General features: G+C 39.2%; 1 protein-coding gene across 11 annotated transcripts in view; it reads right to left on the bottom strand.

The window, feature by feature from the left end:
- RIMS2 (regulating synaptic membrane exocytosis 2) overlaps positions 1-15,581 on the bottom strand; it is a 627,382-nt gene that overhangs the window by 211,435 nt on the left and 400,366 nt on the right. For 10 of the 11 annotated variants that reach the window (XM_063451153.1, XM_063451154.1, XM_063451156.1 and 7 more), the window contains 4 exons: positions 15,408-15,579; positions 14,925-15,078; positions 7,963-8,031; positions 6,098-6,251 (listed from right to left, as the gene is read on the bottom strand). In XM_063451153.1, coding sequence (XP_063307223.1) covers positions 6,098-6,251; positions 7,963-8,031; positions 14,925-15,078; positions 15,408-15,579 — 549 coding nt within the window. Of the gene's footprint in view, positions 1-6,097; positions 6,252-7,962; positions 8,032-12,516; positions 12,544-14,924; positions 15,079-15,407; positions 15,580-15,581 lie in introns of all 11 variants that reach the window. The other variant, XM_063451151.1, reaches the window with a different exon arrangement.

Genomic DNA, 15,581 nt, shown 5'->3' with positions numbered 1-15,581 from the left:
GGGGATCCGGCATGGTGGTAGCTGGGAGGGGGGGGGATCCGGCATGGTGGTAGCTGGGAGGGGGGGGGTCCGGCATGGTGGTAGCTGGGAGGGGGGGGATCCGGCATGGTGGTAGCTGGGAGGGGGGGGATCCGGCATGGTGGTAGCTGGGAGGGGGGGGGATCCGGCATGGTGGTAGCTGGGAGGGGGGTTCAGGTGCTCTTTCATCCCTGGTGGTCCAGTGGGTGAGTGAACTCTAGCATGCGAGGCTAGAGTTCACTCTCGCGAGATCCGGTCGTTGCCATGGCAACGCGCCGGATCTCGCGAGAGGAACCCAGCGGAGCTGCGAGATAGAGCTCCGCCGGGTCCTCTCCCTCCCCAGCTGCAGATCTATTCAAGTGGGCCGGTGAGGGAGAGCTTTGATCTCCCCACCGGCCTGCCATGGACTACTGCAGGGCCGGCGCTAGGATAGTGCCGGCCCTGCATAGACCGGCAGGGGAGATCCTGGAACCTTCTCGGCCCATGGCCACCGCGGCCCACCGGGCATTTGCCCGGTGTGCCCGATGGCCAGTCCGGGCCTGCCTGAATTCAATAATTAAGAGGTGTATCCCAATACTATTGTCCATATAATGTATGTTACATGAATAGAAAATGACACCACAAATAAACTGTATCTGTTCTGCATCTACGGCTCCCTGTGTCTGAGTCTCATTTTATTTTTTCGTAAGCACTCTAAGTTTTCCTAAAACACATACAGAAAAGCAGGGACTACTTTTTTTGTGCTTAGCTTTCGATTTCATAAAACTTGAAATGGGCAGAGCCTTAAGCAAATTTCTGTTTCATCTGCCAATCAAATTTACCCACAATCCATCAATAAAAACAGTGGGTGGTGAATTGAAAAACAAAATGCAAAATTTCGGTCGAAAAAGCATATATGGAGGATATTTCATACTCAGCTATTTTGGCATAAAAACGTAATTTTGTAATCCTATTATTGCAATGCACTGCTTTGCGCAAAAACAGCAGATAAAGATACTATTATATTAGCAAAAAATGTAAAAACCAAAACACAATTCTGGACAAAGTAAAATTGTGCTTAGGCTATAAAGTTATGTAGGAGATACTAAGTCATGGTCATATGTACTTTAGGTTTTTAAAAGTCTGCCATGACTGACGCTCTCAGTCTATCTCTGACCACCAGGGGGTGGTGTAGCGTGGGTTCCCAGCACCTATGGCAATTGCACCCCTAAATTGTGGATCGATAGCACTCCCTGAGTCCCTTAAAGGCTGCCTAGATAGCCGTGCTCCTCCTTCGATACCCGCCTCGTCTCCGTGATGTCTATAACACTAATAGTTGCTTTGCGAAATTTTTTAGATCCAACTCACGCATAAACTAATGTGTCACACACATCACAGAGACGTGGCGGGAAATCACGCAATTAATAGGCATTATGTAATTCACCAATAAGATGAATAAGGTTACATGAGGATAGTATGGCTGTTATTAACACGACAAATACTGTTAAATGTTTCACACTCACCCCCCACCCAGTTAAATGTTTTCCCCGTCATGTTGAAAAACTGTGTAGTGTTCGAACACTGGGAGATTTTCTGTGTGAGGGGGAGGGCATGCTATTTTTTAGTTATTGTTACTACTTATTTTTTCTCTTTTGAAATAATGCACCCTTTAGAATTTTGCACCCAAGGGCAACCACTCTGTGGCCCCTTCAACACAACGCCACTGCAAACCTTTGTGGAGTCGACAACTGCTTTTGGGCACTGGGGGGATGAATTTCAGGGGTAAAATGTTTCAATATGATTTAACAACTTAAGAAAAATGGCACCCAGCCACTGCTGCCCCCATAAAAGTTGATCAGCAGGTTGTTGTGTTCATTTAAAGATTCTAAAACTGCAGCCTTTACAGAGGCAGACCTCTCTCTCTGACCAGGAGGAGACTCCATCAAGCAAGACCTTATCCTAAAGAAAAAAAGGATGATAGGCGCTCGCTATAGTAGATGGTGAACAGGCAGCAGTATATGAAACAAGGATTCCCAAACTTTGTGAATAGTTGGCTAATAGTTAATATATGCAAAAATATACATACATATATTCTCAACTGTATCCAGAAAATCAGAACCTCGGAATAAAACACAGAATAAAAATAGTGCAATACAGTTTGTTAAATTTTACCAGTGGTGAATATAGCTATACACAATCCACTCACATTTGTATGAGCTGTAACAGAGCTCGGCTGTGATGCGCTTGGACGGTACAACCCCGTCTAAGGATATGTTGTTATGGTTAATGCATATGTTTCCAAAGTGCAGTATGCGTGGTATATGCAAAAAAAGGAAATAGCAGCCAATGGTGAAGTAAGTACTAATAATAAAATAAAATAGTGAATAATATTGTACTTACAATTGCTAGAGCATGTAACCTGCTCTAGTATAATCAGCTTAGGTGGTATAATCCCCACCAAGGATATACAGGATCCAGGAGGTAAAAAAAGAATGAATATAAAAAGTAACAAAAAAATAGTATACTTTAATATAAACAAACATATAAAAAAACATAAAAGGTTAAGAAATAAAGTCTGCATTACACTATTATTTTTATTCTGTGTTTTATTCCGAGGTTCTGATTTTCTGGATACACTTGAGAATATATGTATGCATATTTTTGCATATATTAACTATTAGGCGTGGTATACACTCTCTCTCTTTCAAGACCTTATCCTGTTGGTCTATACGTTTTTTTTGTTTTTGTCCCATCATGAATTTATATAGTTTAGCCCCGGCCACAGTTTCAATCTTCAAATTTGATGAATGGAACTGTTCAGTAAGTCGGTAGCACTTATACCGCTGCCACTGTCAACATATTCACAGTCTCATCCATAGCTTTATGAAGGGAACTGTGATCAGTGATCCAGAGGTGCACATAGAGATAAGTGCTCATAGAAGGGAAGACAAGTGCACGCTCAGTGAGCAAACAAAATATATACACGTAGAATGGGACTTGGATAGCAAAGGAAGTCCTTTTATTTCTCTAATGTTCGAGAGCCAGGGGTTGTCATAGGGCTGCAATGGTTTTAACAAATAGCTAGTTATAAACCTGTTTGCTAAAACACGCGGTTATCCACTAAAGTGAGAATTCAAAGTGAATGCTAAGTGAATTTAAACCAGGCCTGTCCAACCTGCAGTCTCCCAGATGTTGCTGAACTACAACTCCCATGATTCTTTCAATGGAACAGATAGCCAGGGAATCATGGGAGTTGTAGTTCAACAACATCTGGGGGGCCGCAGGTTGGACAGCCATGAATTAAACCTAAGGCCTGAGCAGTCAAAAAGGAAGCATAGCTGGCTTAGAGAATTTTTCCAGTTTGGCAAATTTTACCTTAAATTTGAAATTCACTTTGAATTCTCAGTTTAGTAAATAACCCTGCTATACCGATTTTCAAACCTTTTATATTCACTATTTCACCACAAACCACAAAATGCACCTCTTTGACCAGTTCAAGCGCTGATTTCTGCTGCAGAAATGTAGTTGTTATATTCACCACGAGTCATTGTTTAGACAATAAACCATAAAGCTGAACACTGATATTGAAAGATTTAAGGGGTTTATAACAAAACTGGACATTTTGGAGAATTAAAAAAAAAAAAAAAAACAGTCTAATTTGTCCAATTTGCTAAATCTGGGTGTAAAATCTGCAATTTCCTTGACGATTCTTCGCAAATTTCTGGCTTAGTGAATTTATCCCTGTGTACACATACAATCTGCTCTCTCTCGGAAGGTTCTGATCTACTTTGGTTGACTGCTGCAGAGATCAGTACGCTTAGTTCTACTGATATTGAGTAAAGACTGTGACTGTATGTCTCCAGAGTCTCAGACACTGGCTAGGAAGCAAAAAAAATAACTGTGACCTAACGACGGTCACGGAGAAATATCGAACGTTCTGTTTCAAACAGGATGTAAGAATAAAAAAATTATTTGTCTTGACACTCATAATAAGAACAAAATCATGAAAACAGCTACACAATTTTTAAGTCATTAAGTGACACAAAATATTGAGCATTGATAATGGTTTGATTTCTTAAACTGAGTCTATTGTGAAGAAAAATGGGTCAGTTTTAATCAACTTGAATAATTAAATCCTTTTTTTTAATTGCAGGCCTGCTCTTATTTTTTGCTGTAATACTTCCATATCTACATAGATATATGGATATAGGTGTAGATATAGGTGTTAATGAGACACCTTGCAAATGTACAGAAGGACGGTAAATTACATTTTGGTACACTTCCTCATACATTGTAAGCTCGTTTGATCAGGGCCTTCCCCTTTCTATAATTGTATACCACCTCTAATAATTTAGTACATCCACCTCCATCAGTGCCATTAGCAATCTGAAACAAATTGTTCCACGTTGGTAATAAGAATTCCTTGCACACATTGTGTCCATGTTTAACACACACAGTATCCTGGCGTTAGAGCACCAAAGGCAGCAAGGCCCCCCTTTCCATGCCACCCTGCCTTCCTGACTCCCCTACCGCTGCAGCAAGGGGGTGTGACATCTGACTGCAGGGAGAACTTTGGCCTGGATGTGGGATTGCAGGTTAAGGTCATTGTTTCATTTATTTATTTTTAAGGAGGCACCATGTCAGCAGGGGTTACTATAACCCAGAACAGTGTTTTGTTAAAAAGGCAATTTTTGGTTTGACTAACCCTTTAATATAGTCAATCACACAACAATAAATAAACACAGAAACGTGTTGTTTGCATAGGTATAGTCACCCCTTGCAAAGTTAATGCAAGGTCGGACCATGTGTTTAGGGATATTATCCTACTGAAATGATTGCTTCAGTCTCATTGGGGTTTGCAGACTAAACTAGCTTTTAACATGTTGCCACTGCCAAGGGTTTGGTCTTCCTAGGATGATGAAATGATTTGGCTTGCCTCATGGAAGTTTTACACTAAGGCTAAATCTAAAGGAACACTCTAAGCACCATAACTACTACAGCTCACTGTATTCCTTATGGTGCCAGGAGTGCCCTATCCTGCAAGTTTTAGCTCAGTCTGACAGCTTTCAGCTCTCCATCGTTACCAGTGAAGGACGGATTAAGCACCCAACAGACCCCAAGTAAGAAGTCAACCAGGGAACCATAACTACTACAGCTCACTGTATTTGTTATGGTGCCAGGAGTGCCCTATCCTGCAGGTTTTAGCTCAGTCAGAGAGCTTTCAGCTCTCCTTCGTTACCAGTGAAGGCCAGATGAGGCACCCAGCGGACCCCAAGTAAGAAATCAGCCAGGTTATCATAACTACTACAGCTCACTGCATGGGATAGTACATTAATTTGATCTCACAAGACCAAAAAAAAACTTTTTGTTTCTTATGCCACCAACATGTATTATGGCACATTCCAGATAGGATGTGATATGTTCTTTTATTCCAGGAATGTCTTTTTTCCACATATTTCCATGAAGCCTATCTTTGTGGAGAGCCTTGGTTACATATGTCCTGTAACATGAATATATCTCTCTCCACCAGAATTACCGTTGACCTCTTGGTCGCTGCATGCATTCTGTGGTCAATGTGCTTTATGGGTCACCTTCTCCAGGCAGCGTTGTTCCATTTTTGGGAAGGATTTTACAATGCCTTGGGGATGTTTAAAGTTTAGAATGTTTATTAAAATCTACTCCTGATTTGCATTTATAGCTCATTGGCCTCCCTGCTGTTTGTTTCTATAGATTTGCATTATTTTGAGATCACAAGGCTGTTACTCAATAAAAAGAAACTAAGGTGAATACTTATGCAGACAATAAATTGTCTAAAAATACAAAAATATTTTGTAACTTCAAAATTTTAAATACTCATGTAAGGCATCATAAATCCAATCCAAATCGCAAAATAAAGTAAAAACAATTGGTACGATAAGATGAGCAGCACTTTCATATGTATCTTTAACCATGTAACAATTTATGAGCAACATGATAAATTTTCTTTTCTGTTTTTTTTTTTTTTCTATTTTAAAACATCCAAAGTTCCGTAACTAGAGCTGTAAAAAAATAAAAGGAGTTAATGTTTGTTGAGTAAGTATATTAAAGTAATCCAGAATACCTTTGAGGAGGAGGTACACTAGGTGACCAAGACCTTGTCCTTCCTATACTATCTACATTAGGAGGTCCTGATCGGGTACAGTGATTTGATGACATCACTTGCTCCGGAACCGATAACGTTGAACTCTGTAGATCACGCCCATTGTGCCGATAATCTGTGGAATAATAGATTATATAAATATAATCACATTAAATATATTTCATGAAGACAGACATTGCTCTCATTTGTAAGGAAGTTGTCTACAACGGGGGTGCCCAAAAGGTAGATCCCCAGATGTTGTAGAACTACAACACCCATGATGCTTTTCAGGACTTTAGAATCCTTTAATATGACAAAGCATCATGGAAGCTGTAGTTTAAAAAAAAATCTGTGGATCTACCTTTTAGGCACCCCTGGTCTAGAAAAATTTGACGCACAGGGTGTGTTGGTAAAGTTACTGAAAAATCTAGAAAATCTTAGAACAAAATGTTAGTTTAGTAGTACGTGCACTGACACAGAGTTTGAGCAATACTGGTCTGTTCCCTAAATCAGAGGCTGTGGGTCAGGTGACCAGCTGCATAGTTTTATATATAGAGAGTCAACTGTCTGCTAATTACCTGCTCCATTTGAGCAAGAGACCCAGGGGGATATAAATATTATGCTAAACTGATGCTAACTTTTTATTTATTTTTTACTTTGCTTTTGGGAGTATTAATAGGAGATGGCAATTCAAATGCATGGTACAACCAACATCAAAGTACACACTGTTTGGAACAGTTTTCAGCTAGTGATAGCCTCAGCAGTTATTGACCAAACTCTATAAAGAAAATGAAAGGGAAATCCAACAAACGAAGTGATCTAACAACGGGTCAATAGGTAGCCCTGAAGAAATGATGCCCTTGTGTGTGTGTGTGCGCGCGCGTGCGTGCGTGGATGCGCGGACGTGGGCAATGAAAGACATTAACAGGGAATGAGAATTCAAGTGAATTCGAGGTGAATTTCGAATTTAAGATCAAAGTAGCCAAAATGGAAACTGAATTTTTCCAATCCAGATATTTTACCTTGAATTTGAAATTAAAGGGAAACTATAGTGCTATAATTCCCCCTCCGTCAAGGCCTACCCCACCCCACTCACTCTGTGGTGCAGAAGGACTTCTGTCACTTACCTGAGTCCAACGTTGATGTTCATCGGCACTGGCTCGGGTCCGCCTTCACACCTCCCCTGACGACGTCAGCCTGTGGAGGAGACCTAATGTGCATGCGTGGCAATGGCCGCGCTCGCATTAGGATTTCCCCATATGAAAGCATTATTTAATGCTTTCCTATGGGGATTCCCGTGATGCTGGAAGTCCTTATGCATAGCGTGCACAGTGTGAAGACGTCCAGCTGCATTTAGCCGATTAAAAGTAGACAACTATTAGAGGAGGAAATAACCCTAGCAGGTAATTATTGCAGTTTAGATAAAATTGCAATAATTACATGCTCAGGGTTAAAGGTGATGGGACACTGCACCCACACCACTTCAAAGAGTTGAAGTGGTTTGAGTGCCTATAGTATCCCTTTAACTTTGAATTCCCTTTGAATTCTCGCTTTAGTGAATAAACCTGTAAATTGTTTTTGCTTTTTTTTACGGGACTTTTTTTTTTTTCATTTTGGTTAAGCTATGGAATATGTCTTCTTTCCCATAAATAATTAAGGGGAATCTCATTAAGGAGAAGGTAAGTAGGCAATGCCTTTATATTTTAGACCTAGTAAATACATTTTCGGCATTCCCTGGTACATGATATTGGACTTTGAGGGAATATCTGGAGCTTTTATAAAACATCCACAACCTATACCATGGATAATTAGAACCTCAAATGCAAACTGAAATGTGAGACTCTTACCTGAAACAACACCAACTCCATCATCGCCGTCATAATCTGACACCTCGCTGTCACTTATTCTCTTAGATCCTGCAGAAAGAAACTTGAGTAAATATCAACTCATTCATACCAAATAAATAAAAGCTGTGAATAATAATAATAAAAAAACAAAAAACGCCAAAGCAATCAACACTAAGATCTAGAGCTTTAGTAACTAGTCAGAGGGAAGGGTATATCTAGAAGAGATTAGTAAGGGATAATTTCACACTTGTTATTATAAAAAACAAAAAACATTTTGGCAGAAACACATTAATTCACAACAAAAGTATGAGTAAGCTCGTGTTAGTTGTTATGGAGGAATAAGCAACATATTTTATGAGTTATCATCATCATGATAATTATATTTTATTACCAATGTGTAACTACTCATCATAGATATTCTTTATAATCACTAATTGGACACCAAACTTCTCATCAACAGGGACGGCAGTAGAAGTTAAAACAACCCGATAAGCATCCCTTAAAGTACTACGGTCAACATATGCCATGATACCAACTTGGTCTCCAGATATTCTATTACAAAATACAATGTTCCACTCAGGTTAAAATTTTACTTAACCCCTTAAGGACACATGACATGTGTGACATGTCATGATTCCCTTTTATTCCAGAAGTTTGGTCCTTAAGGGGTTGAAGCATCATGACTACCTTAGTGCTTTAAAGTAGTCATGGTGCCTGGAGTCTGTATGTTCCGCGATTTGCAACTAAACACTGCATGTAAAGAGTTTAGCATTCTGCTGCCGGAGGTGTATCTCAACCTCTGGCATCGTCATTGGGGTGCCATTAGATAGCCAGGAACAAAATTTCCGGGTTGGCTAATGTCAGCTCTGTGCATATTGGATACCGGTCATCAACACCCACAATGTGCTGGGGACAGGTGTCCAATTATGACACAACCCACCCTTCCGTGCCACCCATGTCCTCTCTCCTAACCCCAACCTCCCCCTATATCATTACCATGGCAGCTAGGGGCAGTAGCGTTAGCATAGGAGGGTCAGATTGCTCATAGTCTTTCACTGATAGAAGAGCTACAGAGAGGATCAGATTGTTGACGAGTTTGGAAATAAAATACACTAAAAATGTGTTTTTACTTAAGACTGTAATCGAGAGTGTTTGACTGCATTATCCTATTTTTGTACCATTTGAAATTGTTTGGATTACACCAGTGATCTGTTACATCCACTGTTTAAGTGATATAGCTCATTAAAAGATGTGGTACTTGTGACGAACTGAACCTCGTCACAGGTTCTTGGAGGGGCGTGTAGGCCAGCCTCTTACTTTAGGACTGTGGCCCATGTGTTAGACTTTGGTTCAGGACCTTGAAAAGGCTTTGTTTGTGCCTTTTCCCTTGTCTGATTCGGTATATAGGACTTACCGAATGGATCAGGAGTATTCTGTTCGAACCAACTCCCAAACTTTTGGACCAACGTGTGCTGCCTATTAACCTTATTGACCTCTTTAACTGCAACACTCTAAACAGTCAGCTGGGTGGTCACCTTTCGTATGGCCGAACATGAGGTGGCGGCCATCTTGTTCCCGCGCACGCGTATAGCGGTGTTTGGTCGTCGAGTGTATGGAAGCCAAATTGGACACTTGACGGTGAGAACACCGCTGGCACTTCCATCTCCAAGTATGTTCAGCATGGGGAGCTGCATATTAGGCCAGTTGTGGCTGCCATTAAACAGAATGCTTTACCCCTTCATGAGGTCTAGGCTCATGTTTGGGGGATTGGAGAGCTATATTCAGATTGCTATTATCACTTTATGGGGTATTGCTATGATCACTATACTCCCTTGGATTACAACACTTGCTCTAGTAAGAGCAGCCTTCTTAGCTCTCTGGACTAGGAGAGGTCTACCCACTGGAAGCTGGATCCTGGTCTTGGATCCAGGGTGGGTAGAGGACAGCGAGACCCCAACCAAGCTGCAGCGGTTTGTAGGGTTTAAGATGGTTATGGTGCCCGGTATGGTGCTTATGGTACTCAAGGATTACTAGGAAGCAGCGATTGATGGAGGTACCCAGTCAGGGTGCAAGGCGGTCTGTCACAGTTTATACCTAACTAGAGTTATATTCATAAAACAGTCTACTATTGTCAGCTCACAGCTATGATGCAACATTTAGACTTTAAAATAATGTTGAAGAAAAACACTAACAGGAGCTAATTTTCCAATTTTTACTCCACACTAAACTTTTCTGCCTCTCATTCTTTAGTGATAGACCTCTATGTTTAGCTAATCACAAAATCCAACTACCCAGTTAACAAAAAGCAACTAAATTCCTACACGCTATTTCATTCCAAGATACATCTTTTCTATAAAATCTATACATATTTTCTGTTGTCCATTCAAATGCTAAAATAAAGGAAAAAAGACCAAGGGTTGCAGTACAAGGGTAATTTTACATACCATCCCACATATAGTGACTAAAGCCCCTCATAAAATATTGCTGTGTATTCCAGCCTACGCCTGACCCTAAACCCTACCATTATTGCATTATTAAAAAATTATTGCATTATTAAAACATTGCATTATTAGAACGAATCCTTGAATGAACTGAGAGCATATAAACCCGTATTAATAAACTACACGCCAACACAATGCCTTATTAACATCTGCAGCTTTCATTCCAAATTAAAGCATTAAAACTGCCCCACTGTATCAAAACTGAGCAACCACCGCAGTACCCATACATGGAGCTGAATAAATTATGTCCACATATGGTGCACTAAGTTGGCGCTGTTACAAATTATTACATTCTTTAATTACATATTTGTATAGTGAATGGTAACAGCCCCTCCCTGCATTATCTATCTCTTTTCCTGCTCCAAACTCCTCCACAGGGCTATATAACTTCCTAGTCCTAGTCCCACCTTATTTCCCCCTACCTATCATATTATCAAGCCACCTTACCGGTCCTTAGGGTTGTCTAGGCTTTATGCAAAAAAAAAAAAACAACATATAGACAGAGTAAACAAGAAACGTGTCAAAGGTCATGAAAACAGAGCTACTCCAGATTAATATCACTGGCCAAAGTCTGAAATAACAAAGGTACACGTGGTCAAGACTAGTCAGTGTCAAAATACCAGAATGCACTACAGAAATATTGTGTGCATCCAGAAGGAAACTGTGAAGACCAAGTACTCATCGTAGAGAGGGTTTTCAGAAGCGTTTGTGTGGCTCCATCCACACTCAAACCCTATAAACAACAACTCTCCAATCAAACATCATAAATCTTATCAAAACTGTTACCAAATATCTTTATTCTTTATGTAACTGAAGTAAGTTGATTTAATTCAATTTTAAATAAACTAGGTATGTAGATCCGCAAGGTTTTGTTTCAAGCAAGCAAGGAAATCTATTAGGAAATAAGGTTCACATAGGCGTGCCCAGCACATTAAAATTGGGTGTGCACCCAAAGAACATTACCATCGAAACTTTACTTTAAAAATACTGTTTAAATGTAAGGTACAAAATGCATATTTTTGCTTTAGTAGTAAGTAAGTGTATTCAAAGATTGTCATGATTTAAGTTTTTCAAAAACATAGCAAGCTAATCCAAACTCATGCAAAAGGGCAGACAGAGACCTACTCAGTGGAGTTGAAGGCCATTTGACCCTACATTATGGTGCCATTGGGCACTCCTGGCACACCCCTTGTGCACGCCTATGAAGGGTTACACAGTAAAACATATGTACAGATTGTGGTATAACTGTAGCGGAATGCTCAAACTCCAACCCACGTGTTACTGAATAGGGGATTGATTTGTTTAACTGCGATAGAGTTATCTCGAAAATGTTACTCTGATATTACCAGGAAAAATTGTGGATAAAAAGTATTAAGAATTGGTGCGTGTGATGGAATTCAGCTTCAATTTGTAAAGTGTCAAACATATTTAAAGTGCATCTACCACTCAAAAACAAATTCACGTTAGTCAATAGATCTGAAAACATACTATATATTGAATTAACAAAATGTTTAAAGGGTCTTCATTTCTTGGATATTTTTGTTTTTTGACATCAAACATCTCTTTTCAGAATTTGCTTCTTGCTTTATTATGTATTATGTATTATAATAATAATAATTATTATTATTGTCATTTATATATATATATATATATACGTATTCGGCAACACTCTACAATATTATAAAGGGGGAAATTTAACAATAAATGGGAATCACAAAATGTTACAGGGACAATAGTTTGACGATGACCCTGCTCAAACGAGCTCATCATGCGAATTACTTCTTGATAACACTAATGTAAGTGAAGTCAGTCAACAGTCAAGTTAATATATAAAACTGGTGACTGTGAGAGAAAGAAATTATATTTTAATTATAATAACGGATTTCGAGATTATTTTTAGGTGACAGATTCACTTTAAAAAAATCACTCTAGGCTGTCAGGTTGTTTTAGTCCAACATGTAGTGCAGATTGACGAGTAGGGCATCTGTACTGTTATACCAGACTGTGCATATGGAAACATGCAATGCGGAATGCTCACGTGCTGGAGTTTTACCTGAATTATATGAATATGAGCCTTTATCTGGAAAACAAATATTAATATAAACAGATGTCATGGGGAAAACATTATGAAATACATACATGGAGCAGGGGGGTCTGTTCTGCAGATTTGTCTGTTAATGTCATTTGTTAATAAGAAGCTATGGTCAGTAGATCTACATCAATTGTAATATATTTTTTTTTAAGTTCCTTACGATACTATACGGAGTGTTTATTTCAGGTTTAATGCTTTTAAATTTTTTTTATAAAATTAAAGAAGATGTGAGACACCCCTGCTGCATGGCTTTCCTAAAAAAAAAAAAAAAAGGATAACGTAAAAAAATAATAATAGCAATAATATAAATTTGAATTATGATTTACACTAATCAGTCACATCATTAAAACCACCTGACTAATATTGTGTAAGTCCCCCTCATGCTGCCAAAACAGCTTTGCTGCGTGGATGCATGGACTTTACTGAACGTGTCCTGTGGTATCTGGCACCAAGACATTAGCAGCAGACTCATTAAGTCCTGCAAGTTGGTGGGGCCTCGATGGATCAGATTTTTTATTCCAGCACATCCCGCAGATACTCTATTTGACTGAGAGCTGGGAAATTTAGAGGCAAAGGGAACATATTGAACTCCTTGTCAAACCATGTCTGAACAATTTTTTCAGTGTGGCAGGGTGCATTATCCTGCTGTAAGAGGTGGCTGCCATCAGGGAATACCATTGCCATGAAGGGGTGTGTGATCGGCAACAATCTCTGGGTATGTGGCACATGTCAAAGAAACATCCACATGAATGACAGAACCCAACGTTTCTCTGCAGAATATTGCCCAGAGCATAACACTGCTTCCACGGGCCTGTTTTCCTCCCATAATACATCCTGCTGCCATCACTTCCCCGGGTAACCAATGCCCACACCTGGTCATCTACCTGATATAAAAGAAAACGTGATTCATCAGATTAGGCACCTTCTTCCATTTCTCCACAGTCCAACTCCGACGCTCACGTCCCCATTGAAGGCACTTTCAGCAGTGGGCACTGGTTATCATGGACCCTCTGACCGGTGTGCAGCTACTCAGTGTCATACACCACAAACTGTGATGCACTGTGTGTTCTGACATCTTTTTTATCATGGCCAGCATTATATTTCTCAGTAACTTAAGCTACAGTGGCTCTTCTGTATGATCAGATCAGATGGACTAGCCTACGCTCCCCTCTTGCATCAATGAGTCTTGGTTGCCCATGATCCTGACACCAGTTCAACAGTTGTCATTCCTTGCAAGACTTTTGGAACACCCCAGAAGACCTGCCATTTTAGAAATGTTCTGACCGAGGCGTCTAGCAATCACTATTCAGCCCTTGTAAAAGTCACTCAGATAAATTTGCTTGACCCTTTTTCCTGCTTCCAACACAAGAAATTCAAGAACTGGTTGTTCACTTGCTGCCTAATATTCCCACCCCTATACAGCTTCCATTGTAAATATATAATCAGTGTTATTCACGTCTCCTGTCAGTGGTTTTAATGTTGTGGCTGATCAGTGTACATGTTGGCTGCAATAACATTGATCCCAGGTGACATCACTTTCCTAATTAATCTTTCACAAACGTAGGAAAAGAAGTAAAACTGATTTCATTTTTTGATCGACAGCATGTCACAACAGCCAACTTGATGACTTTTAAACTGTAAAATTTACATGTTTTTATAATGTTTCATATAATTTTCATGCATGTAAACACAACACTTGTATTTCGCAGCATACAGTGTCAATCAAAGTAGAAAACCGCTTTGATTGCTCGATGGTCTTTCCAACAGAAAACATTTACAAAACAATGAGACCATTGCATTAACGAAAATTAATTAAAGACAATATAACTTAAAAAACTGTTATGATAATAATATGAAATGTTTGACCCGATGTCTGTAATTAAATCTACTTATTTTACTTTGTATAAAATTCAGGAATGTATTTGGTTTGAAACTTTTGATGTTCTTCAGCCAGTGGATTGTAGAGATTCATAACGTTGTACTGTTGTTGAGGCTACCCACAAGTAAGTCCGATTCTTCTCATTTGACATGTTTTCATTATTAATGTACTGTTATAATACTTTATTACTTTTAATAAACATGTTGTGCTTTTTATCTTAATTTTAGCTGTTATAATTATATACCTCCAACAGATATTTACAATGAATGATTGGAGATATATATATATATATTCCTTTTAGATTCTCTAGGGCCCTTCTTTTAGAACACTACATTCTGTACCATTTATAGATGTAAGAAATTGGTCATTTTGTTATCAGATTATCCTGAGGCTCAAGAGCCATAGTTGTATTTTTTTAATGAAAATATTCGATACAGTGGCCAAGTTTTCTATGACCATCAGGTTGAATTGGCAATACATAGGAACTTACGCTGTAACTTCCGTGTTGGGCTCTCTCCGTGCAGCTGCCTCCGTTGCATAAATGGAGAAGGGTGGGGTAGTGGCAGGGAGGACACGTCATGTGTTTGAAGCTTGTACCAATGTGGCTCATCATCTAATAGTGCAGTTTCTAATTCAATTAAAATCTATTGAATGAAACAGGAGAGATAACCATAATAATCCAAAAGAAATCAAAATCTATCCATCAATCTATCTAACTGAAAGCATACAAGATTTGAGGGAAACTGAGTTTTTTTCTGATAAAACATATTATGCAGTACTAAGAAGAGTCTCCAACAATGATACAAATTAATCTGGTTCAGTTACCATAGGTGAGCTGATTTTATTTACAACACACTTTTTTATTTTTATTTTAGTGGGAATTGTATCCTCGAAAACTGACAACATTGTAGTTTAGTACGCTTAGTATCATTTAACATTATTACCATCATTGCATATGGGGAGTGCGAATTACCTCTCCTAAAAATTCACTTTCTTCTTCCCGAACTCTAGCTTGATCCCAAAGTGTTATTTCCAACATTCGTTCCCTAAATTCTCTCCGATGAACCGGTGAGTAATTGAATGTTTGGTTCCATTTGGGCTCTATTGTTTTCTTTACAGTCTTTGTTCTTCTTTTGTTCTTATCACT

The sequence above is a fragment of the Pelobates fuscus genome, chromosome 4 (assembly GCF_036172605.1).
Source record: "Pelobates fuscus isolate aPelFus1 chromosome 4, aPelFus1.pri, whole genome shotgun sequence".
Classification (NCBI taxonomy): domain Eukaryota; kingdom Metazoa; phylum Chordata; class Amphibia; order Anura; family Pelobatidae; genus Pelobates; species Pelobates fuscus.
The sequence above is the reverse complement of the archived record's forward strand: the minus strand, read 5'-3'. Positions and strand labels throughout refer to the sequence as shown.